Raw genomic sequence first — 25,888 nt, 5'->3', positions numbered from 1 at the left:
GGAGAAAACTGTGTTTGGTTGTTCAGAGGAAGATCGGTTTGAAATTATACATGAAGATGGAGTGTTTTTGGAGTAAGAGCCGTGCACGAAATGCGAACTGTAAAAGCAATAACGGGAAGAGAAAAAATGGCGTACGTGAACAGAGGAATTTTCAATGATTCCTTTGTTCTGCAGGCTTGTGTGTTGCGATGCCACATGGGGAAGTGCTGCTGCTGAATAGATCCAGTTTGACCACACACACCCACCTCTGTCTGCCAAAGTATCTGTACAAAGAGCCTCCTCTCTGGGCACGGGCGAGCAGCTGCCCCTCTCGTCACACAGCACAATCACCACTTCCACTGCTGCAGCCACACTAACACACACCCAGTGTTTCTTTAACCACGGTAAACGTTGGCATTGTGTGCGCAGTCCCACGGGAGACACACAACCTGTCTGTGTTTATCTTTCATCACTTGCAGCGCTGATCTTTTGTTAATACCACCTTGGGCGTTGCTCAAACAAAGTGATGGTATTTGGATGGAAGCGAGGCTGCTGGATGATACTGTAAGTGTGAGATTGAAGATAGGACAGTGCAGGGACTGGATAATGTGATTGATGGCGAAGTTTTGCACAGGCGATTTGAAATTTGGCGAGTTGTGAACTAATATCAGTGCAATAAAGTGAATATGTAGATGAGATGATCAGTGTTTTAGCTCTTCAGATGTTCATCAAAATGTAAACATTATACTGGATCACTGTGACATGTGACAACAAAATAAAAATGTTCATGTTTTCTATGTAGTCTTTTAATGTGACACGTTATTTACTCATAGGATTTACTCAGTGCTCCCGTTCATGTTTTTTGAGTAGGGAATGGTGTGTATATATCTATATGAAACATTTAGATCTTATAAGACTTACAGAGTGTATACTGTGATTTATTTCAGAGCACATATAACATAAATGCACTATTTAAGCTGCAGAAATTCTTATCTTCCCCTCCGATGTACTAGTGCTGTTGCTTGGCATCCCTGCCTGCTATTTTCAACCCTTCCACCACCTCAGCATCCACCCACGGGAGGGCTGTTTACTTATTATGCCCCAATTTTATCCATCCATTTTCTTCCACTTATCCAGTTCAGGGTCACAGGGGGGCTGGAGCCTATCCCAGTTGTTACAGGGCGTGAGACACGGTCCATCCAGGACAGGTCGCCAATTTGTCACATTCACACCGGCAGCCAAATTGCAGTCACCACTTAGCGTAATCCCGTGCATGTCTTTGAACTGTGGGAGAATGCTGGAGTATCTATGTGGTGTGGTGTTGCGCGCTAAACACCCCACCTCCATGCCACCCGCTCCCCAATTTTTATGTAACATATTTACATGACACCCATCCTGGATGCCAGCCTGGGCGCCAAATTCAAACTATATTTTTGTGCTGTAATAAATCTGTGATGCTTCACTAAAAGATATTACATTTAAACTTTTACTAGTAACCAAGTTTCTTCAGAACCAGCCAGAATTAGACTGCAGTTTTTTTTATATTGCAGCTGATTTAAACAACTCTACACACCGTGGGCAGTGCATTGCTATGTTATCCCATCAAAGTAATCCATTACTATAGTTACTGTGATTGTTCATTTGGTAGAAAAAATAAGACATGTCACTATCCAATGTAATGAAAGAAAAAAATTAGAATTATTATTTAACATACTTGGCTGCTGCTGGCTGTGCAGGATTCAAATGTATGTATATAAGTGATCATAGATTTATGGCTTCAGATATCCATTATCTATAATGATACATTTATTATATGCAGTCAGTGACCATGGTGGTGACAAATGACTTGTGAAATGGGCCTGTGTGTTGGATTTTTGTAGTTTTGGCTGTGATCCGTATTGATATAATAAAGCGGTTTACATAATCTAGCTAAACTGTTGGCTTGTTTACAGCCTCTCTCATCAGCTGTGGTGGTTTAGGCGTTTATCAATCCTCCATGAACGATCTCTTCAGTGACTCCATTATTAAAGATGAGAAAGCATTTTCATTCCGCTGCTCTTTGATTTGTCAGGAAGCAACAACAACAAGCTTTGTGTCATTTTAATCTGAAGAATGCCACAATCAGCATACTGCGATCCTACAGTATCATTTGACCAGCAGCCCTGTTATATAACTCTCCGTGTCTTGGAAAGGTCTGCATGGCCACAGTGATTTAAAAAAAGAAAAAGAATGGTGGGGGAAAAAAATCTTTGCATATAAAATTCAACGATGAGGCTGCACCGATCAATGCTGTATTATGAAGCAGAGCGAATCTGTTTGCACAACCGTTTGATGAATGATGTTGTCAGCGGCTGTTCCCCTCAGCGCTGAGAGCTAACTGAAGCCGTGTGTCCCGTCCATGTGTCCTAAGCATACAGATAGCCTCGTGTCTCAGTGCTGTGCTGGTTGGCTGCTGCTCCCTGGCTTGTGTTTGTGTCCCTTTCTGAGAATTGAGAAGCAGACCCTGGCAAAATACCTTCCTGCCATTTCTGGTGCCAGTGCAAGACAGCCCGCCGCCCACAAAGGGAGAGTTCTGTGTGCGATTGTGCTTATGTGTGCGAGTGCTGTGTTTGGCAAAGTGTCTGGTTGCCAGGGTGTTCTCAGGCTGTTTCCGAGCCTGCTCTGCCAGCACTGCGTGCATGCTTGCGTGTGTACATGTGTGTACGTTTGTGTGTGTGTCTGTGTGCACCAGCTCTGTGGTGGGTCATGACTCAAAGGAAGGATTCAGAACACACGGTTCTGAACTCAACAGAAGGCCCAAGGGACAAATACAACTCAGCACAGCACTTCTTCCTCTGTCGTTCTCTCTTACAGTCCTTTCATGATCTCTCTGTTTTTTTTAGCCTTTTGTCTCTGTCCCTCACGCTCCTACTGTTCAGGTTTTCCGTGTGTGTGCGTCTTCATTACTGCCAAATAGGGATGGCTTTAGTGATGTGCACACTCTGTAGCCTCATCACACATGATGAATAAAGCTGTTTAATCACGCACTCTTTTTTTGTTTTGTTTGTTAACCTCCTCTCGTCCTTTCGCTCTCACAGAGTAACTGTGGGGAGGTATTGCGTATCCGCCGGGTGCTGATGAACTCACCGGAGATTGTGTCCATCGGGCTGGTGTGGGATTCAGACCACTCTGACCTAGCAGAGGATGTCATACACAGCCTGGGAACCTGCTTGCGTCTGGGAGATGTAAGCGACCGCACATTATACACTCCTTTGAACAAAATTAGCGTATATCGTGTGTTTCTATCCAAGCAGCTGAGCCCAAACTGACATAAATACACAGATGTAATTTCCCTAATATTCTGTGGCGAAAATAGCTTTGTTTGCAGTGTGTATATGTGAATCAGAAGGGCTGTTAACTCCCAGCAAGCACCAGACGCCCCTGGGCCTTTTCAAGTCTAATTTCAAAACCAGTCAGGGTCGGTAAAAATACTCATAAATACTTGAATTTTATTGAAGTGAAGGTGAAAATTTGTTGTTTTTTTTGCAGAACAATGGAAACGTCTAAGATTAAATTTGTTGCAATTTAAAAAGTTTAGTTGACATCTGCATGACACTTGTTTTTAAAAGCTTAGAGCCAAATAATTGTAATCTCTTGCTAACAGTGCATGCATACTGGCATACCGAGTGTTTTTGCATGCTAATGTTTTGCAGGAGTGCTGGAGTTTTTTGGTTTTCTGTCCTTTCAAGTAAGGGTTCATGGTAGATTAGTGGCAATGCTCCAGAGCGCAAGCCTGACAATCATACACTGAAATTGGTTTCTCTCTTTTGTTTAAGAGAAAATGCATCACAGTCTACTAGTCCTAGTTTTTACAATAAAACAAAATATTTATGCATATCTCATACCTTTTGGAGAGTTGTTATAAAAGTGAATAAGGTCCAGGGTGTGAAAAATCAGAATACAGTAGAGTCCTAGATTTCCGGACCAAAAGTAGTAATTTGTAATTTGATCTACAGCAAACTGCTTTCTGGTAGATGTAAGCACATGCATAAATTATTTTTCAGCACATTATCACATGCAAACTGTCCGACACAAGCGCATGCATGGATGTATATGTATTTTCAGTGTGTGTGTGTAAACAAATACACAATAACTTGCAATAATGTGCAAGTTCAGCATGTTAAAAAAACAAATTCTGTGCAGATACGACGTAATCTTCCAGACTTTCAATTTTCTTATAAAGAACTCAGAACGCTACTTCTCCATTTACAGCTACAGCTTTTACACCTCTCTCACACACACGCGCACACACACACACGTGTTCGACCTCTGATAGTCGGCGTCATGACTGAGTAATGTTGATGCATTTTAATGCCCCTGTTACATCTCCAGCCGCATTCCGAAGTGATATCCATGAATAATGGATTAGTGAATATGAATATGTGTTACAGTGACTCAAGTTTTTCCCTCTATCTTCTGTCTCCGCCTGCTGCTCTGTCTCTTGTTTTCATCCTGCAGCTGTGAGGGGGAAAAAAACAAGCTGTTGAATAAGAAAATCTGAGGTGTTATCTATTGAATTTTCCAAATTGTGTTTAGCTATTAAAAGTGTGTGCATTTCCCTCCACAGTTACTTTCACTTGCTGTTTTTCTGTATCTTACCCATCCCCCTTTTTTACACTTTTATGTCCCGTTTCTCCTCAGATTAGATAACTGTAGTGCTGCTGCTGCAGTAAACCAAACTTTATATTCAGTTAACTGTAAATCAGCTGTTAAATTTAAAAGGAATTAATACAGATCTTCGTTGTTTATCTGCAGATTTATGGGCTGCTGGCTGGACAAAAGAGTTGTGGTTGTGCAAACTTGTTAAGATGTATTTTCTGATTCTTTAAAGATTTCAAAATAATAAATAATGAAAGCATTTGCTGGTTGCAGGACTAGATTTATTCTAGCTTATTATGTTGAATCATGGAGATATATGGTTCATCAAAGCACAGTGGCTAGAATTATACATATGGCTATCAATACACTGCCTTTGTCTGTGCATGTTACTAGCAGTATCATCTGGAGCAAGTGACCTTACTAAGAGATGAGTGTGAGAGTCGTGCATCATTTCCGCTTGAAAAACTGCAGCGTGTATGCAGCACTGTAGGTTTGTGTGCGCTTCGCAAGCAGAGGAAAGTGAGGAGAGTGAAGAATTACTGCATACAGCATATACTAGGTGAGCAAAAATGTGCTTGTATTCACATTAACTAACTCTTCTGTCTCTCTCTCTCCCTCTCTCTCTCTCTCCTATACCGCACACCTCTCCCCTGCATGCCCCCCTCCCTTCTTGTCTCCTCCCCCTCCCTCTTATCTCTCTCTCTCTCTCGGTAGTTGTTCTACCGTGTGACAGAGGAGAGGGCTCGCCAGGCGGAGCTCTACTTGGTGGGCATGGTGTGCTACTATGGCAAGCACTACTCCACCTTCTTCTTCCAGACCAAGATACGCAAGTGGATGTACTTCGACGACGCCCACGTCAAAGAGGTGAGACGTAGTTTGAGTCCCGAGTCTGCACGCTGCAACACAAGGAGCATCTGCTGCATCTTCACTTGTGCCTGTGAGAGCAGAAATGACAGGAGCTGTGCTGTATGTTAGTTTAAGTGCTGCACAGTCAGGTCTTTTGCAGTAGAGGCAGCTTTAGATTGATTATGTGTTTAAGGTTTAATCCCTGTCTTTGTTTAGATCTATGCACTTAAATCTCAGTGCAAGAACTGTGTTCATATTATGTATGTAATTTAAGTGTGAGTCCTTTTCTTAAAGGCTAAAAAAATCCTCATGAATACTCAGCAGAAATAAGAGAACGAACTTGTGTGCATGTACCTGTCCTAGACTATCAATCATAGTTCACAATGAGGGTCATATTAGATTATTGACTGAGATAATATGATATCAATGAAGACACAGCAGCACCAAGTGTATTTGACCTTCTACTTTTAGAGGAATATGAGTAGCGTTATATCCTAAAACAGATAGTTATACTTCCTTTTTATGTGTGTGTGCTTATATAAATATATATTTTTGTGTGTGTGCTCTGCATCTCTAGATCGGCCCTAAGTGGAAGGACGTAGTGTCTCGCTGTATCAAAGGCCACTATCAGCCCCTGCTGCTGCTCTACGCTGACCCCCGTGGGACGCCGGTGATACTGCAGGAGAGCCCAAACCCCTGTACCAGCTCCAACCCGCAGCTGGAGCTCCAGCACTGCAGCAGCAAGGCTGGTTACGACAGTGAAGACTCTGGTACAGCAAAGATGATACACTCTGCTAAATATCAGATCGGGTTGATCTGTCTTTATTATTTGAGAACATGCGGGGTTATAGCTTTAAAGCTCTGACCTTCAACCCTATAATCTGCCTCTGCATACTGCAGAGCCTGTGCTATAGTATTATCATGCCTTTAAGTGGAAACATATGCGCATACAGGATTACCTAAAAGGTCACCTCTCTTTCTCTTTTCTCCCACAGGTCGGGAGCCATCCATATCCAGCGATACTCGCACGGACTCTTCGACAGACAGCTCGAGTCACCGAGGTTCTCGCAGCCGATCCCTCCACCAGTCTACAGGCAGCCACCTCTCCAGTGAATCCCAGACCACAGTGGTCTGTAATTACGACACTGGCACACCGCCGCTTGGTGCTGACGCTGGAGGTAATGCTGCTGGTCCAAATGTTCTTCCCCTTAAAAAAAATGCAGTTGCACCTTCAGTCAAGAAACCCTAATGGTTTAAAAAATAACAGCAAATACTCAAGTGTTTTCAGGGAGATGCAGAAAGTATCATTGTTGATATAGTTAAGAGCAAACAGTTATGCGTTTTCAAGTTTCGGTGAAGGGAAATGGGTTCTGCAGAGTCTTCAGGTTATGCGCCTCGTTAGTGGTTACTCTCACATTTATTAGCACTGCTGCCTGCATAATTGCCCCCTGTGGGATAAATAAAAATGTTATTGGATTTATTTTCTCTTCCTTTTCTCCCGTGTTCAGAGTCAGCAGTGGAGGGTCCTCCGCGCCCTCCCTCTCCTCCGCTGCAGGAGTACAAGGAGACGGCTGTCTTCCTCCTCTCCTCCCGCAGGCCTCTGACCTCCTCTTCCTCTTCCTCCCGTCCTCTGTCCTCCTCCTCTTCTTCCGGAGTTGGGGGCTGCGAGGGGGGGATTGGGGGTCCCCACTGGGAGGATGAGAGCACTAGCAGTGAGAGCAAGTCCAGGTACTGCAGCACTCGTACACATCGGCTGTAGAATTAGGTGAAAGCAAGATGAAAATATTTCACGGTAATGCCTTCTTCAAATCACACGTAAATACTCACATCTCTTCAGGGGAAAAAGTAGAAGTGCTTATTAGATATGGAGCTTATTTTCATGTTGTTAGGCTACTCATTCAATATAACTATAATGTGTGTATATATATATATATATATATATATATATATATATATATATATATATATATATATATATATATATATATATATATATTTCAACACTGTACCCCAGATTGAATTGAAAAGTTAACACGCTGCCCTTCAGCCTGTTAGAAAAAAATCCAGATGAGGAAAAATCTCAGATTCCTCGCTTTGAGTTCATAGTTAAACAGCTCTGCACACTGTGAGACACACAGCAGTCTGTTCCTTCTGATCTTTAAGTGAAAGTTTGAGATAATAACACAACACAGCTTAAAGAAAATAAAATGCACAATATCACAAGAATCGTGGCTGTTAAGTGAACTGTAGCTAGCATCCTATTGTGGGGCACATGCTCAAAGGCTGTGAATGCCCACTTTTTTAAGAGTTTTGGAAGTGAATTTTCAATTTATTTCTGAAATGGCATTTGTGAAATGTCAGTGGAGATTTCCTTATATAACGAGTTTTCAGTTCTGAAACAAGCCAAACAGTTGTGAGGTGAGTCGTGACCATAAAAAGATTTGATTTGGATAAAACGACTAAAAAAAGGCTAAAAGTGCAAGACTATTTACATAATTACGTTTAAAGGTAAAGGAACTTCTCATCCAGCAACCCTTTGTAAATCTAGTTTCCACAACAAAGGACTTTCAACCTTCTTGAATTTAATAGGTTTCATTATCATACTGGTGTATAACAAAAGGTTGGAATATATTTTGTATTTTGTGATGTGTATGTAACAAAGTATAGCCTCATTAGCAACATGTTACAGTCCTTCACTCTTGACTGAAATCAGATTTTCTTGGTAACAGCGACCTCCACCAATCAGAAATGTTGCTGTTTCTATTCAATTTTTCCAGTAGTGACAATATGAATAAAATGTGCGTTTGTTAAGATAAGGTTGATATCATACAGACTTGTGCTTGGTTAGATTGCTTTGGCTTCTCAATCAAAGTCTGTAACCTCACTCTTGAGATCGATCACCAGACTGTTTAGCTGAGTTACGGCTAGCTGACTAACTGGCCCTGCCTTGCATCACTCTGGGCTAGTTCTTTGAAGAAACATTTTCAGTTATACACCTTTGCAAGATTTATTGTTGCATGAAAACAAAACATTATAGACAAGTTAGTATCACGGATCACATTAGCAGGTAATTTGTCAAGCTAGCCAAGTCGCATTTTCACTGAGATTTGAATTTGCCTGCAGTAATGTAAGCTAGCAAGAAAGCTACAGTAAGTAAGTTAGTTGTAGCTTAGCTAGACCGCTTGAATCTGGCAGTGCTTATTTTGTAAAATTTGCTGATAAAGTAATGCAAGGTGGTCATTTTGTTATGTTAGTGATTAGTGTACTCCATATTATGAAAAGATGTCACTTTGGATCTTCTCTAAAACATGTCCTAAATTATGGGCACATAAATAAAGGTATTACTGTTCTGCAGACACACGGCAACTAACGTCATGAGAAACTGTGACAATCATAGAGGCCTAAAGACCAATCAGTGGCCTGACAACCACTGTTCGCTCTCATCTCTTGTGCAATGTGAAATTGGGATTTAACACAAGAAAAATTATACGTGTTGTACTTTTAAGTAAAAGAATGAATCATAAACAAAAGTAGACATTCTGCAGAAAATTTTACTTTCTTTTGCAGTTTTTAAATAATTTTTACCAGAAGACTAATTTTTTTCAGTCAGTAGACATGTTCAGCATTGAATCCTTGTTCTTTGCTCTCTAGTTCTTCTGGAGGCCGCTACAGGCCAACTTGGAGGCCCAGGAGAGAAGCGCTGAACATCGACAGCATCTTCACCCGACAGAGAGGCTCCTCTGTGGGCTATAACACTGTGCCTGGCCCGCCTCTCCCTCCAGGGCCTCAGGACTCACTCCCTTTAGAGGGACCTGCTCCACTGCTCGGATTGCAAGAAGTAGAAGCCAGAGAAGTTGGGGAGTTGGAGGCGGGGTTTGGGCTGGTTGGGCAGCCCAGGTCTCTGGGCAGTGGGCGGACGATGGGTCCCCCTGCCCCTCCACCTCTGAGAGGGGTGGAGCACCAGCCACGTCTGATTCAGAGGATGGAGAGTGGCTACGAGAGCAGCGAGAGGAACAGCAGCAGCCCCGACAGGTAGGAAACTTACAGATACAGATTAGTTTGTTTGCATTATCAACATTTATGCCTTTCGTTTACCCTTTTCCTTTGTTTACAGGGAGGTGGGGCAACAAAAACGGGTGCTGATGTCAGGTCCTTCATGGCGTTCAGTGCCTAAGTCCAAGAGCAGCAGTGCCATCCTGCAGGAGCTGCCCCCACCTACTTGGAGTGGTGGCACTAATGCAGGTGTGTGTTTTTGCTTAATTTCTTCAACATGCATTTAAATTGATGAATATTTTCATTCCCCATATTTCTCGTGTGTGTGTGTGTGTGTTTTCAGGCCCAGGGCGTAGTGAGCTAGACGAGCTTCAGGAGGAGGTAGTGAGGAGAGCCCGCCTGCAGGAGCAGCAGAAGCGAAGGGAGGCGGAGCGGGAGGCAGCCATGGGATTTAATCCCAAACCCAGCAAGTTCATGGACCTGGACCAGCTCCAACACCAGGGTATGGATGAAATATGGAAACATAGAAAATCAGCAGCTGGAAGTTGGTAGTGAATATGTATGGGAGTTATATGCTTATGAAATACTTCCAGCGGAATGCAATTTGGGCTTCATTTGCCTATGTTTAATTGATCTTTCCTGATATTTCACTGCCCGCATCAACACTGATTTACTTATACAACAGCTGATGAGTAAGAAACCATTTATGTAAATTTAATGTGTTTAAACCTTTACCCCTCAAATTTGCATTTAAAGCTGCGCCAAGCAGAAACCCGCATAGCAAAGGCCCATCTAGACACTTCCATGTCTCAATTTGTGCTTCCAAAAAAGAAAAGGTGGATATATCTTTGGTATTAAAATGTTATGCTTTATGCTGATAACATGTATATTTATGCTAAAATCTTGCCTGGTGCAGTTTTGAGGTCACCTGTGTCTAGATTAACAGTCACAGTGACTTGTACGTCCATGTGTCTGTCTGACCTCGTCTTTGTCCTCGTTCCCATCTGTTGGTCTGTCTCTCCATCTGTCTCTCTCTGATGTTTTTTTTTTTTTCATCCGTCAGTTAGTTCAGTGTGTTTTATTTCAGAGGACGTGTGTGTTTGTGTGTGTTTGTGTGTGTGGATCTAGCAGTTCCAGCTGTGTTCAGTGTAGCTGAACAGAGCAGAGCAGAGTTTTTACAAAAATGGAAACTCCTGTGGGGCGTTCACTGACCGGCACAGAGCAGGAAACTCTTTCTGGGTGATTCCTATTTAGAATCACAAGCACAATCCAAGTTCAGTGCTCCGATATCCTGGCTATCCTCCAGAGTTTACAGTGTGTGTATTCCTCTGCTTCCAAAAATGTGTTTCTCTACCTTTTTCGTTCTTGTGTGGTCTATAATGATGTGGGTATCTGTGTGTTATGGTGTGAGCTTTAGATTGTGTCTTTCTTTGACTCGAGTCACACTTTAAGGGTCATTCCATTAATTTTACAGTTAGTTTATGAGTATTGCTATGTGGCCTGTAACAAAACGTTCTGTGATTTCTTCTCCGTCTCTGGAGAATCGGTATCGGCTCTGGGATAATTACTCAACTGATGCCCTCTGAGACTTTAAATGTCTATAATAAACTGTGCATATGGACTTCAAAATTTGGGTATGTACCAGGACGTGAGGTTCTAATATTAGACTCTCAGAGTTGCTTCATGGGGAGAGCAGAAGACTGTGGTGCCTGACTCATATGAAGTGGGATCACAAAGTTTTATAATTCCACCTGGTTTAGTTATTATTCCCTCACAGCAAGAGGGTTCTGGATTCTAACTTTGGCGTGCACGTTCTCCGCGTGTATGCCCGGTTTTCTTTGAAAGCTTCAATTTCTTCTGCCAAAAAAAAAAAAAGAATCATGCGAAATTAAATTCTAAATCTTATGAGTTTCATTTCGTGGGTAAAAGTACAGCTAACTTTCACTTTAAGGTTGCTTCCTTGTGCATTTCTGGGCTTTTGCTTGCACCTCTTCGGTTTTAAGATTGCTTCCTGGAAATCCACTTTATTGATAAAGCTTATAGTGGATCAGGTGATGCAGCCTAGGCATCCTTCACCCTTTTCCCCCCTCCCCTTACCCCAAAGCAGTCGCATCATATGGCTTTTCTTCTCTGCTCCTGGTTCTGCCGGAGGTTTCTTCCTGTTAAAAGGGAGGTCTTCTGTCCTACTTTTGCCAAGTGTTTGATCATAGGGGGTTATCTGATTGTTGGGGTTTTCTCTATATTTTTACAGGGTCTTTATCTTACAATATAAAGTTCATTCAGGCAATTGTTGTTGTGATCTGTGGCTATAGAAATGAGACTGAATTAAACTGAACTGGGATCCAGCACACACTGCAGATGTGCAGCTTGTCAGAATGGGACTTCCATACTAGTAGCACCCAGTGCTGGTGCAGTGCTTCACAGGGAGACCGCATTAAACTGGAAATTAGCCAGACATGCATTTTTACCTGTTATACACAGAATCACAAAAACTTTCAGTTGTTCCTTTAATCAGGTCTGAGTATTATATTTTGCACATGCTTTTTAGCCACAACAGCAATGCAGCTCTGTGGATAGCAATGTCAATTAGGCATTTTGGTGTTAATGGAAATAGTATAACTTCTGCTGAAAGCAGATGACATCAGTTACTTTTTCCTTTAGCATGCTCCTTGAGTCAAATGTTTTGTTTTCTCATACTTTCAGCCTCTTTATTTAGCTTTATTTAGCAAATGTTAACACGCTCACACACAAAATCAACATCTTAAATGTTGTTTATGCAATTAAAAACAAATAAGCTCGTGTCGGGCACCACTTACAAAGTCATTCATGCTGTTTAAGTAGTTATACCTAAAACAACCTCAGCTGCAAATCAGCTACCAGCTTTATAAATAGCAGTGAAAGAATTATGTTCACATCTTGTCTCGACTCAACATTCAAATTAAAGACTTGGGCACGGTCTGTGTGACTTCAGGCTTGACTTTAGATCGACTTTGGGAACACATGGTGTTCCCAAAGTATGTGTCCATATTCCTGTGTGTGTGACTTTTTCATGAATATTTGATCAGTTCATCCACAAAAGATATTTTTCTGTCATGTTTTATTGTGAAGACGTGTTTAGGTGTGTGTAAGTGAGAGTTTTATATAAACCGCAGGTGTTCAGGTTTTCCCCTCCTACTCAGAACTAACTAAATCTACATCAGGGATTATTATGTTGTGTCCTGTCTGCCCTACTGTGTTTGCTTCACTGTGTTTAGTCTCATGTACCTGACACTCACCTGTGTGCACATTCAACCTTGATGAAGTGAAAGGACGAGTTGTGAACGAACAGATGGCATCACTATCAGTGCTATTGTGTAACAGAATTTGGGTTCCCACACCCGTATCGATGGATTCGGGCATACTTCAAACAATCTGCCTCAGTGTTTCAGAGGTTACAGCCAACAGCAACAACAGAGCTGCCATCCGCCTTCCTTTCTTCTGCCTCTATCAATCTGAAGTCTATAAACTCAAGCCAAAACGGATGATGGCTGCTCTTTTGTTGTCCACTTGTGCATTCTTTGTAACCAACTAGCACCACTGAGAGTGCACACTAAAAAAAACCTTGGTCTTAGAAATATCTTTGTAGTTTATTCCCTTGTCTGGTGTGTGTGGCTTCATGAACGCAGCCCCAGTTTCAACTCATTTATCTAATGTTCAATTTTTGAGTCACCAACAGTACAAGTTAGTATATTAATGTGATTACATCAGAGTTGCTAAGTGGGAAAAGATGCTGGGTCCCTGCTATGAAATCTTCCTATTGTTTCCTCTTATGATATTGCCAGTGTCTGTCAGCTTGAAAACAAGAGGGTGTCCTCAGAGAAAAAATAACTGCCAGTTTTGTGCAAGTTGAAATCACAGGATCAGGGTAAACAATGTAGCCCAGGCAGAGAAGAGGCACAAACTTTGACTTGACAGTGAGCCTGCATAAACTGGTTGTCATACCAAACAAAGGAAGACTTAAGAAGCAAAACATCTGAGTGCATTAAACGGAGCGGGGGTCTGTTTTCTTTCATGCATCTATAACTTTTCATTCGCTTTTTTTATCTCTTTCATGGTTTCACAATCTCAGTTTTAAAGATTTAACAGGTTTATGTGGTGCAATTTGTTAATCTTCCCTAAAGGGTTGTCTCCTTCTGCACCTTCTGTCTGGGTTTCATTTTGGTGAAGGGGCTGCAAGGATTTAAATCAGGCGAGCATAGTAGTGAGGGTAGGTAGTGTAAGGAACATTATGGGCACATGCAAGTGGTCAGAATGAGACCTCCACAGAGTGATTTAAGTAAAGACCAGCTTTTGAGGCAGCTAAGAGTCTGACAAGTAGACTGCCTTGAAACAGGGAGCAGTCAAATTTAAGTCAGGTGAGATTTTTGCTTTATTTAGAGCATTTTCTGTCAGTTTGGCTTTGGAATAGGCACTAAATGCCAAAATGCTATGACATCTGTGACCCTCGGTACCAGCAGCAGTAGCTGTGGCACTGAAGAAATTTGCAGTAAATTTGGAGGAAACACAGCACTATGGTTTCTACATTTATCTAAAAGCCACTGATCGCAGCTGTTGAGTGTTGGATCCAGTTTCTTCTGAACACAATAGTAAAAACTTGTTGTTATTGCTGCAAAAACCTGAATTGTAAGCTTCTAAGTGATTGGATATTTCTCACCAAAATGATTGGGGATTGAAGTTAGGTTAGGTTTTGAGGACATCCCACTTTGCAACTCTTTACTTATGTAAAATACTCACACATTGATTTACAGCAGCAGAGTGTAATGCATGCTGGCCCCCTCACAAACACTCCTTCTGCTCTGCTTCTCTTTTCTCTCTCCTTTTGTATTATAATCGTTTACTCTCATCCCTCCTCGTGTCTCCTTTCTTGTTCCGTTCCTCAAACTTTCTCTCGCTTCCACTCTGTCGTTATATCTTTCTGTCTTATTCTCCTTTTTATCTCCTGCTCTGTTGTTAACATCCTCAGCTGTGCTCAGACCCCTGCATGAGGCTAACGCTCATAGCGGATTGGCTGTAGCTGCGTGCATGAGGAGCACTGGGGCCCCAATCAAACGCAGGCAGGAACAGGAAATGGAACGGGAGACAGGAAGCGCCCGCCCACAGGGCCCACGCAGGTACCACCACTGTCAACCCTTATGTATCCACAGCGGTGCCTGTCTCAAAATCACCTCAAAACCCCTCACTTCCCTCCCCTTCCTCCCTCACTTCGTGTTTGTCCAAGCTCAAGCTGTCCTCAAACCCACCTCAGGACTCCGCTGTGTGTGTCCTCTGGGTGCTGGCTGTGTAGAAACGCCTCAACACCCTCATGTGTGCGTCTTCAGCTCTGGCTGGACAAAATCCCAGAAAGCTTGATTTTGTAACCCACTCCCCCAGCACTGCACTCTCACATCCAGCTCTGTGTATGTGTGTGTGTGTGTGTGTGTGTCTGAATGTGTACGTTTTCTCAAACACACACCCTTGACTATATACAGCAACTTATTATCCGCTTTGTGTTTGTGTGTTTGTTGCAATGCAGTAAAAAGCTGCTTTGCTGTTCTCTGTGTTGCCATCAAGAAGAAAAAGAGGGAGAGGGAGAGAGAGTTTCTCTCGGCTTTTCTGTGCTTCACTGCTTCCCTTCATTGTTGTTGTGCTGCTCTTTGTAGCTTTGTGCTGCCAAGGCTTCCCTCTGCTCTTTGTGTGCTGCTGATCTGTCCTTCTGTGCACTGCAAAGCTGCAGTCCATCACTGTGTTTCTGTCCTGTGTGCTGCCACGCGACTGCAGTCACAGATCCTGTGCCGCGCTTTGTTTCCGTGCTCTCTGCTTCTATGTTTGTCTGTTACAAAAATTCAGTCTGCTTTCCTACTGATGTGTTAGTTTTGTTGCGTAAGGAGGGGAAAGTGAGTTTTAACATCAGTTTCATCAGTTTTAATATTCAGAAATCAAAGTATTAAGAATCTGAGATGCACTGATGACTTTTGATAGCCAAACACACATAGTTTTAAAAATTCCCAATTGGATGCAACACATGCAAGAGACACGAGGCTTAATGATGAAAACATTAAAAGAATAGAACTGAAAGTTAGTTGAAAAGGTCAGTTTGGTTATTGACCTGCAGATTTTTTGCCAATTAATCATCCCAACTGTTTTCCTAGGAAAACTCACTGCATTTGTTTGTTAATTTGTTTATAGTAACCTGAATGTCTTTAGATTTTAAAAATATGCAAGTGCAAAAAATGTACAGAATGTCCTAGAAAAAAAGAATGAATATAGTGAGCTTTATTGTGAAGTTCTAGTCTTTTCTCAGGATCTTAGATTCTTACTGAGTCAGGAAATTAGATGTATAATCTCAAATGTGCCTTAAAGGGCGGTCATTAAACTCCTAAAACCTCAAATATTCTTTTGTTAGATCTTGTAATTAGTTTTGCTGCTCCACTCTGAAGAACCAGCACAGACCAGAGACTGATTGAATGTGCAAACTAAGCCATGTTAATATTGATTTTAGTCTGTGTTTCATTAAAACTGAACTTAAACTGGAGTAAAACTTTTTTTTTTCTAAAATAATAAATTGTAAATCCAAACTGTTAACAGCGAGACTGAGGGAAAAGAGGAGGTGGAGGCAAAGCTCTCAGTGTTCTGCCTCTTTTATTACCTTCCTCCTCTCCTCTATTGATCAACATAAGCCTCTGATTTATAGCTCAGTGCTGCAAAGCCTGCTGGGTAATTACTAACGCTGAAAAGAGACAGGAAAGTTAAAGTGGGGGACGGGGGTGGGCGCTCACATAGACACACGTGTGTCTGTGCACACTACACAGAAATGTACAGACTTTCTATTCACACATACAAGCACACACACGCACAAACATTAATAGTGTCTCATGTCTCTGAGAAAATCCACTAATGTTCAACATATATCATATCCCTCATTTATCAATATATGCAAATCAATAAAAGGATATGAGACTGAATTAGTCTATGTCATAGATTGTTTTCAGTGCTGATATACTGCACCAGTGCAGAGTAGTGGAAATCTGATTACATTCTGTGTAAGATGGAAATGCTCAAATCAGACACTTAAGTTTGTCATCAGTCAGTCAGTGCACCTGAGCTTGTGCCTGATTCATAAACAGCATGGCTGTGAAATCTCATACACGAAGCGATGCTTGCACAAGGCTGTTTGTCCGGTATGTAAGTGAGCTTGTGTGTGTGTGTGTGTTTGTTTACCTGATGTGCTGTCGTGACCTTCCCTCTATGCAGTAACTCACCTGACGTCAGAGCAGCTTTGTTTTTCTGTCCTGCTGCCGGCTGACTGACGCGCTCCCTCTTTTGTGTCCTCCAGTGAACAGCCTGGCCCGGTCCAAGTACTGCTGACGCCCAATCAGGAGGAGGAAGAGGACCAGGCAACGCCCAACAGGGATGCTGCTCTGGGCCAAGGCCAGAACCCGCCCCCTCCGCCCTATCGCCCCCCTCCCCCTCGACCCCCGCTCACCCTCAGCATCGCTCACCCTTGCGCACCTTCCAGCCAAGGGGAGGAGGAGGATGGATGCGCGGGCAGGAGAGGGGAGGAGGAGGAGGATGGGAGGGAGGGGACAGGGGTGAGGCTGTGTGAGTTGCTGCAGGCAGGGGGGGTGAGTGTCAGACCACTGGGGAAGCACTTAGCCATCTCTCTGCCCTCGCTTCCTCTGCGTCTCTGGGATACACAAGTCACACACACCTCACACTCCGCACACCTTGAACCCACTCACGCACAGCCTCCCCCACCTCCTCCCCCTCCGACCTCTAATCCACCCCTGTCTTCCCCTCTGGAAGCCTCCGGGCAAAGGAAACCTCTCACGCCGCTCTGGCAACCACCGCGGCCCCATTCCCCCGCGGGCACTGCTCAGCATTGGCCGAGGGAAGAAGCTGCTTCAGAGACACGTCATTGGTCCTCCTGGAGTTTGGACCGCCCCGACGCAGTGGTGACGCCGTACGAGACACCCCCAGACCGCTGCATTCCCATCAAAACTACACAGGCATCCAGTCAAAACTACAGCTACAGTTGCCAGTCCTCTCCAGGTCACTACAGCTCCCAGCATGCCCCAGGGCGACACAGTAATCCCTGCTGTGACCGCAAAGAGGCTGAGTTTTCTGAGCTTGATTCCCTTTACCAGGCCAGTCTGCTGGCTGGAAAGACAGGTACACACACACAGACACACATAGCCACCATAACACAATCTGTAACTATTGGAACATTTAAACCCACCATTCAGTGAAATTAATTGTGCTCAGAATATGACATACCGTTGTGGCGTAATGACTAAATTATTAATTTTCACTATCAACTTAAATTATATTCACGATGCAAATCTCCTGTTCCACCACATCCCAAAGGCCTCTGTTGGATTGAGATTTGGTGACTGTGTAGGGCATTTGAATAAACCAGTTCGAGATGATCTGAGCTCTGTGCTTGCTGGAAGTAGCCATCAGATGGTTGTGTGGGAAAATTCCCAGTAGATCAGCAGTTTCTGAAATACTCAGACCAGCCTGTCTGGCACCAGAAACATCTCATATTTAAAGAGATTTGTATTTTTGTCCATTCTGATATTTGATTTGAACTTAAGTTCACATTTTTGACCACGTTTTATTGCTTTCATATTGTATGGCTGATTCAATACATGTAGTGAGTGTGTTTGGGCCTTTTGATGTACGATAAAGAAAGGAATTAAGGATGTCATACATAGACTCTTAAGATCTTAGAAATTTGTGATAGATTTTTGACAATCTCTGCAAGTTTTATGGATTAAGAAAATTGGCAAAGTGGTGAAAAACACTAAATACAAAGACAGAAAGGAGGGAAATGTAGAACCACAGCGAGGCACATGTGAAAACAATAATAACACAGGAAACAACTAAATGGTGGAGACTACAAGGAATGTGACCGCATGTCTTTTATTTACAACATAGAAAACTCTTTTTGCTTGTAGGCTCACTTTTTGAAGCAAGCTAAAATGCTCCATAGATTTTTTTATTCAGCTGTAGTCCAACTATAAGCACATTTTTAATTTATGTCCTCAAGTATAAAACCGCTACAAAATTATATGTACGATCAACAGAACTTTGTGAACTGAAAATGAGGATTTTACACTGGTTTATACATGGGGACAATTTAACAATTTCAGTATTTTTTTTGGTCTGTTTACTGTAATTAGCAGTGGTAGCTGTTAATTTCCAACATGCACAACAGTATATTGTTGAGATTACCTCATGTTATATACTGTGCATATCAGTATGTAGTATGGAACTGAGACACAGTAAAGAGTACTGCAGTAAACAGGCTACTGCAGCAGATGTTACTGCTTTCCACTTTTATATTGATTTTTCTATAGGGTCACTTCTCTCTGTGTTAAATGTAAAATTTTAGAGACATTAAAGAAATGCTTTAAAAAAAACTTTGGAGTTTCAGTGAAGGCCTCGGTCTCGGTCTGTTTACTGCTTCGCAGGTAAACATCGCGCTGGCTCATTAAATATATACCAAGGATGTGAAACTTATTTTACATTGTGGGCACCACACTGTATCTCCCACTTTGATCCTAAATAGGACAAACCAGTGAAACTCCCCTTTTAGCCAGTGTAAAAAGTTTAATTACACATTTAATCTCTTAAATATGTCAATTTTAAAAAAAAGAAGACGTGCAATTTCAACTGTCTTTTACATGATAAAAAAAATGCTGCCGTAGCAAATGAAAGAAATCTGCATAACTTTTTGGGCATAAATTGTAAGAAATAAATGTTTAAAATGAATAAAATGTAGCTCATTGCCCAGACTGTGCTGTAATTATAAGGTTGTTCATTCACAGAACATTTCTTTTTATTCGTTTTTATCGTGGATCCATTGTAAAAAAAACCAAAAAAACCCAGAAATTTCTATGATTGTAACTGATTATCTATTACTTATTTACATTGGTGTAGTATAAATGGCCATGTGGGAGGTCTGCTTTAGTGGGAAAAGTTGCAAAATTTCTGAAAATATAGTCCAAAATGTATTACCTCCTTCTCAAAGCCATCCACTGGGTCAGATTTGAGTCTTTTCCGGGATGATTCTGGCCCTTGTGGCCTTCTGTTTGACACGCCTGATATATACTGTATGTAAACATTTGTCAAATCATAAGCAAAGTTTGTTTAAGTTACTTATTAATGAATTCATGAACGACACAGGAAATGTAAGCTGTCAGTCTGACATAATTTGCAAACCACGCTCTGTTCATATTTTCACCATCTGTGTGTTCCCAGGCTGCAGCCCATCGGAGAGGCTCATATCCAGGGTGGGAGGGCAGGCTCGCTCCAAGACCCCCAACGCAGACATGGAGAGGAGTGCGTACGGGGCGGACTGCACCAGCACCCCCACCTACCTCAACAAGGCAACACCTACATAGTCCTTTGCAGAAACTGTTCATGGGTCATCAGTTGGATCCATTTTCCAGCGTCTGACAGACATTTTCTCCCTCTGCAGCCAATGATGTTGCAGGATTTTGGGGTGGAGCCTGATGATGGGGAAAACCTGAGGAGAATTGGACGCAGCCTGAGCGGCACAGTAGTGACCTCGCGCCGCAGCCGCCTGACTGCAACCCGCAGCTTTGTGAGTGTGACTACTTGGGCTCTGCTGCCTCCTTGCGGCTATGCTGTTAAACTGCACCTGCCTGATGTCTTGCGGTCACATTGCTTTTCCCTGTGCTCTTCTTCCCCCCTCCCTCCCCCCCGCTGTTTGTCTTGTTTCTTCCTTTTGTCCTGCTATTCTACTTGCAATCTGTCCTCCCGCTCTCTTCTTCTCTTCCTCTTCTGTCCTCTGTCTCTCTCAAAGGTGAAGCAGGCTGATGTCAGTGCCTCTCCTTGCTTACTTCCTCTCTTCTGAGTCCCTGTTGCTATTCCACCACTATCATCTCCTTCATCCTCCTCATCACCAACACCTTCTCATCACCACCTCCCTCCACTGCTTCACAGGTAAACACCGCGCTGGCTCATATGATGTTGCACTGTGTGTTTCGCCTGCATCAAGAGTGGATTTTTGGCTGGCTACTTTATGTGCCAGATAAGTCTGTTTTAGAGCAAAGTAAAAGTCTTCTCCTCTTTTTTTTTTTTATTATTTTTCTCGTGAATATTCGCCTCCTGGCAAATTGGGCTCATCTGGCACAAAAGTAGGCTGCATATCCATATATCTAAAACCAGGGAATCCTCACTGATTTGCAAAAAATGTGAAGACCCAAAGGTGATTTTAAAAGAAATTTGGCCTGCAAATCTGTCATGTGTCCAGTTCATCTAAAATTCACAGAAGGAAATTTGAAATTCTGAAAAGTAAACACTGATACCTTGATTTAGAGGTTAAAAAAAGACACCTTCCCACTCTCTATAAGGAAAAAAGCTGAAAACAAGAGGGATGTCTTAAAAAGGCCCCCGAAGCAAAAACATTTCAGCCTGTTAGGTTTTCTGTTACGTCAGTATTACACACGACATATCTGCAGATGTGTCGGCTCTGTTTGCATCATATTAGTTTTTAAACTCAAATTGTGGTGAATAGTTTGACAGGCAGAAGTGTCGTTTCAGGTTTTTACACTTCAGCTTCACAGTGCAAAAATAACACCTCGCTGTGGGAGCTGAAGCTAATGCGCATCGATCCAAAGTATTTTTACAAGCTGCTGTACATGTCACACACCAATGGTCTCTCTTAGCAGAGAAAAACATAAGAAGAAATGATAATTTCTAGTAATTAATTAGCAGTGCATTCAAAATTCTCACTAAATCATGGCTTAAAGCAATTGGTTTAAAAAAGTCAGCAATTGAGTAATCAGGTTTTCTTCAACTTCTTAATCTAAAAATATACATGCATTAAATATTGGAATATATATGTAGTTTTTAACATACAATTTCTTTATGTCTTATGGTTGGTTGTATGTTATAGGAAAAGTTATGCATCTGAGCTGTTATTAGCTTATAATAAACAAGCAAGGGAAAAAAAGAATCAACAAGCATGCACGTTGGTCCTTTTGATCTTTTCTGTTTTAAATTCAAGGTGAAATTATGCATAACCTGCCTCCCGGCACTATGCTTTTACTTGCCAAATGCTCTTGGCTGTCTTGCATTGCGCTTCATTCACATGTGCAGGTCTTTAGACTGCCTCAGTTTTATGCATAAACAGTGCTATATGCTGTTTTCAGAAACCAGGATATGCTAGATACAAAAGATCCTAAATAAACCGTGCACTGTTTAGAATATGCATGTATACACAGTGAAGAATGACCAGTTTTTAAATGTTCCATATAAAAAGAATCAAATGTGGAATTTAACAGATTTTACTATTTAGATTATATGAAGCTGAGGGTGATGCACTGATTGGGAAATTCTGCATCCATACTCACAGTTTATAATTTAATCTCCCCATTTGGGCCAAAGAAGCAAATAAATGCTGATTATAAAGAAGTAGCATGGCTGTTCTGAAATTTTAGCCTCTATCACCACAGGTTTTTTAAATTTTTATTTATCAACAGTCAAATATCTGTTAATGACATCTTAAAAAGAGGTGTCACTGCATCCTGCATTGTTTGATATAGATCTTATATAGATATATATATCTATAGATATATAAGATTCTGCTTTTGTATCGATGTACAAAAAGAAAAGATAGCGTAGTATTTTTAAGGTGTCCCACAGGGATTTCCCCTGGGATGCTGTACAGCTATAGTTTATCAGATTGTATGGGACAAGTTTAAGTAGAGCTTGGGGAAATAATTCTTGAGATCTTTGAAAACTGTGTTTAAAGCATCAGTGTGTGACAGTTTGTGTCTTTTACACTCTGTAAATCCCATGATTGAAGATACATGTGTAAAATCGAAGCATGTGTGCATATTCCTGTGAATGACCACATCTGTCATGTTTGACGTGCACCTTCTTACTAATCTGACCTTTTATCTTCATGTCCAGGAGCTGTCGGACAGTTCAGGGAGTTTCTGGCTGTGTCTGACGGGGGTCAAGCTTTCCTCAGACCATGGTCCTTCAGTGCTTCACTAATATCTTACCGCAACCCATCCACGTGGGTCCACAACCGCTTCACCTTGACGGACCTGGAATCGGCTCAGGAGGATCGACTCAGCTCCTATCCTGTTCCTCCTCCTCCTCCTCCTTCAGACGACATGCACACGCAAACACATGCACGCACACATGCACATCTGCACTGACGTAGAGCCTCCCTCAGCGCCTGCAGCACCCTGCTTTAGCCCCTTCTTGCCTTCCTCCCTTCCTCCTCCCCCTACTATTCTGTCTATGCAGTCACTCTGACCCCCAACTACAACCTCAACCTTTCCCCCTGCTTTCCGGGACTGTTTCTCGTCTCCCCCTGGGGTTTTCAGAGGGTTTCCAGGTGAGCTTGCTGCTTTTAGCAGTCGCTCACCAGCCGCATCCAACTAGGACTAGAGCTCTCTGTAGACTCGCCCTCCAACCCACAGGACCTTTAGCTCAGGGGGGGACTCTAACCAAGTAGCCACGCCTCTTCCTCTCTCTTCACGGGCATTTCTTGTTGGACGCACACGTAGCTGAACTAGGTCTGTTTCAGATGGACAGCCATATTTTTTTCTCTTTTTGTTTTTGGGTTTGTTTTTCTTCCTGTGTGTGCGCACAGTTAATCTGCCGAGACTGAACTCTCTAATAACTAAGTCGTGTACAGAAAACTCACATATGAAACCTGTATGTTAATTAATAAGACCTTATGGAATGTTGATAATGATAATTAACAAATATTGATAAACTTAAAGTGATACTTCCTCATGTCTGCATTTCAAATAGGAGTGGAGTGCACTTCACAAGTGTCTAGCTGGAGTTTCTGCCCCCAAACCGCTCGCCGACCTAATGACAGCTCTCCCGTTTCTACCGGGAGCTTGAACAAGAAAAGCGCTTCCTTTTTTCTCTGCTTCTTTCCCTCTTCTTTTCTTTCTGCTCCTCTTTTCTTGCTCTCTTATATTCTCGCTTGCTTTCTTTGTTCCAAACAGGAAACAGTAGCACCAGAAATAGGCCAGCAGCGGAGGAAAGTCTAGAAGGAATGAGAGAATGTAGGTTAGGAAACCCTTCTCTTAGGCTTTTAACAATGAAAACAGATGACTCAAGTGCACTTTGCAAGGTGACTCGGCAGAAGTGCACTTTCTGAAGGCTATTTGAACGTGGAGCAGCTGGAGAGAAGTCGATGCCGTTTGTTTTCACTCCAAGGCCTCAGGTGAACTTCAGTGACACTTATGAATTCACACTTTATTATTCCCCTCCCTCCTCCCACTGAAACTGGTTTTGAGACCTCAGATGTGTTCAGAAAAATGCTCATCTTCAACCTAAGACAGTGACATGTCTAATATGAACATGCTTTATATGATAGATATGTATTAGAGGTATATTTTCAGCCAGTGAGCTATCAGAGATGTCAACCATTCCTCAGTTGTATGAACAGTTATTACGACTTAATTCACTCTTCCCTTTATTGGGTAGCATTCTGACGTGTGTAGAGTACTTTTATTATATGCTTTATTCTGTTAAATATCGTATAAACTAACAAAGTCCTTATTAAACAAAAGGCCAATGTAATGTTCTTTAAGAATTTACTGATGTTGAATGAACGTTGTAACTAAACCAAAGGATGGCACCTAACTCAGAGAGTTACAGTAAGAATTTATTTTTCCATTTAGGTTCAGATTTTGTGGTTGTATTTTTGTTTTTTTCTTCGTTTTTTTTGTGTTTTTGGATTTTTTTTGTTGTTGTTTTTTTGGATGTGGGAGAATGTAGCCAATTGTAGCGCATGAGTCCGCTATGCAAATCAACCTTCCCTCACAGTCCTTTACTGGAGACAGTCAGGAGGCAGACACGCCCACCCCTCACGGGTGCTCTCATGGACTCTGGCAGAGACACGGAGAGGAGGAAGAGAAGATCTCATGTTTATTGCTGCTGGTGAACTTTGTTGTTCTGCATCTACTGCTATGTTTCAACCAATGGAATGCAAAAAGAGAGCAACGAGGACGCAGAGAGCAAGAGGGAGAAAGAGCGAATGAATGTAAACTAAAGGATGAAAGTGTGTGTTTGCGTTAGAGGAGGGTGGGAAGCTAACTGACAAAGATGGTTATTTGTGGGTGTGTGTAGACTTTATGTGTCAGTTCTGGGGTGGTGTTGCTCGGGGAAAGAGGGAACCTGTATTTTTGCAATAAAGTTATTAACAATGCACTCCCAAAGGGGGCGTAACCACCGTAACATGTGTTTCATTATTTGTTTGTGGGGAGGAGAGCGAAAAGAACTTAACTTTCAAGAAAAAAGAAACCAACACCAGTCTGGTCTTAATCCAAATTAACAGGAAAACTAATTAAGCTCTTAAGCAGTGTTTTTCATATATTTACATATAATACACTAATCTACAGCTAAAATATTCCTCAAATATAGAAAATTTAAGAATTTTTGGTCAGTGAAACTAATAGTAATGCTTAAAATTAGTGTTTCAGCTCATCAAACAAATTTAAATATTACACAAAGAAAACACAAAATGCAGTTTCTAATGAAGGTGTTTATTATTAAGGAGGGAAAAATCCAAACTTACATGACCCTGTGTAAAAAACTAATTGCCCTCTAAAACCTCAAATTAAGTTGGTTAGGATGTTCAGGAACAGCCCAGCAACCACCAAGGCTCAAGTCTGTCATGAACTGGAAACTGCTGGAAATCCAGCGTCACTGTCCTCAGTGAAGCAGGTTTTTCTGTACATCACTATGGACCGAGAGCATGCCAACCAAGAAAGATGTCCCAGCTACAAATTCTATACCTTCAAGCTTGATTTCCAGCTGCCCACATGGACAAACCAAATAAAAAACAAGACATATCTATGGAGGATTTAAGGTTAGACAAGCATGGTGGTAGCGTGCTCTGAGACTTTTTTTTTTTTTTGCTGTCAGTAATCTTGATACATTCCACAAAGTGGATGGAATAATGAAGAAGGAGGACGATCTCCAAATTCTTCAGCTTTACTGCAAATTAACAGCTAGATGCTTGAAACTTAGACATAATTAGCTGTTCCAACAGGACAGTGATCCAAAACTGGTTTTCAAATCCATCAAGCAGGATGACGTTACACTTCTGGAATGGCCGTTCCATAGTGCTGATTCTCAACCCTACCTAAAATTTATGGTCTGTGCTTAAAAGCGGGGTTTTTGCCAAGAAATCAACCAGTTTGAATTAACTCTACCAGTTCTACCAAGAAGAGTGGTCAAATATTCAGCTGTAATTATGCCAGAAGTTTATTGATGGATTTATTTAATCACTTAAATATTCAAAAACGAAATAAAAAATATTCTGTATATTCTAATACAATTTTTTTCTAAATTTATTCAGGGATCATTTATATTGTTTAGGGATCAGTAACTGACCAGCGTTAGT

The 25,888-nt window shown here is 41.9% G+C and overlaps 1 protein-coding gene across 5 annotated transcripts in view; it reads left to right on the top strand.

Moving 5' to 3' along the window:
* Positions 1 to 24,717, top strand: part of usp54b (ubiquitin specific peptidase 54b) — a 57,969-nt gene extending 33,252 nt beyond the window's left edge. For 4 of the 5 annotated variants that reach the window (XM_085284959.1, XM_085284962.1, XM_085284960.1 and 1 more), the window contains 13 exons: positions 3,057 to 3,203; positions 5,332 to 5,481; positions 6,041 to 6,233; positions 6,459 to 6,641; positions 6,972 to 7,191; positions 9,115 to 9,495; positions 9,578 to 9,705; positions 9,800 to 9,958; positions 14,459 to 14,606; positions 16,808 to 17,643; positions 19,738 to 19,865; positions 19,958 to 20,083; positions 22,420 to 24,717. In XM_085284959.1, coding sequence (XP_085141085.1) covers positions 3,057 to 3,203; positions 5,332 to 5,481; positions 6,041 to 6,233; positions 6,459 to 6,641; positions 6,972 to 7,191; positions 9,115 to 9,495; positions 9,578 to 9,705; positions 9,800 to 9,958; positions 14,459 to 14,606; positions 16,808 to 17,643; positions 19,738 to 19,865; positions 19,958 to 20,083; positions 22,420 to 22,506 — 2,886 coding nt within the window. In that variant the 3' untranslated portion in view covers positions 22,507 to 24,717. Of the gene's footprint in view, positions 1 to 3,056; positions 3,204 to 5,331; positions 5,482 to 6,040; positions 6,234 to 6,458; positions 6,642 to 6,971; positions 7,192 to 9,114; positions 9,496 to 9,577; positions 9,706 to 9,799; positions 9,959 to 14,458; positions 14,607 to 16,807; positions 17,644 to 19,737; positions 19,866 to 19,957; positions 20,084 to 22,419 lie in introns of those variants that run through there. The other variant, XM_085284964.1, reaches the window with a different exon arrangement.
* The last annotated feature ends 1,171 nt before the right edge of the window (positions 24,718 to 25,888 follow it).

This window comes from Mchenga conophoros, linkage group LG8, assembly GCF_057382185.1.
Source record: "Mchenga conophoros isolate Kocher_MC1m ecotype Shallow Benthic linkage group LG8, M_conophoros_male_GT1.1, whole genome shotgun sequence".
Classification (NCBI taxonomy): domain Eukaryota; kingdom Metazoa; phylum Chordata; class Actinopteri; order Cichliformes; family Cichlidae; genus Mchenga; species Mchenga conophoros.
Note: the sequence above shows the minus strand (reverse complement) of the source record. Positions and strands in the feature narration are given on the sequence as shown.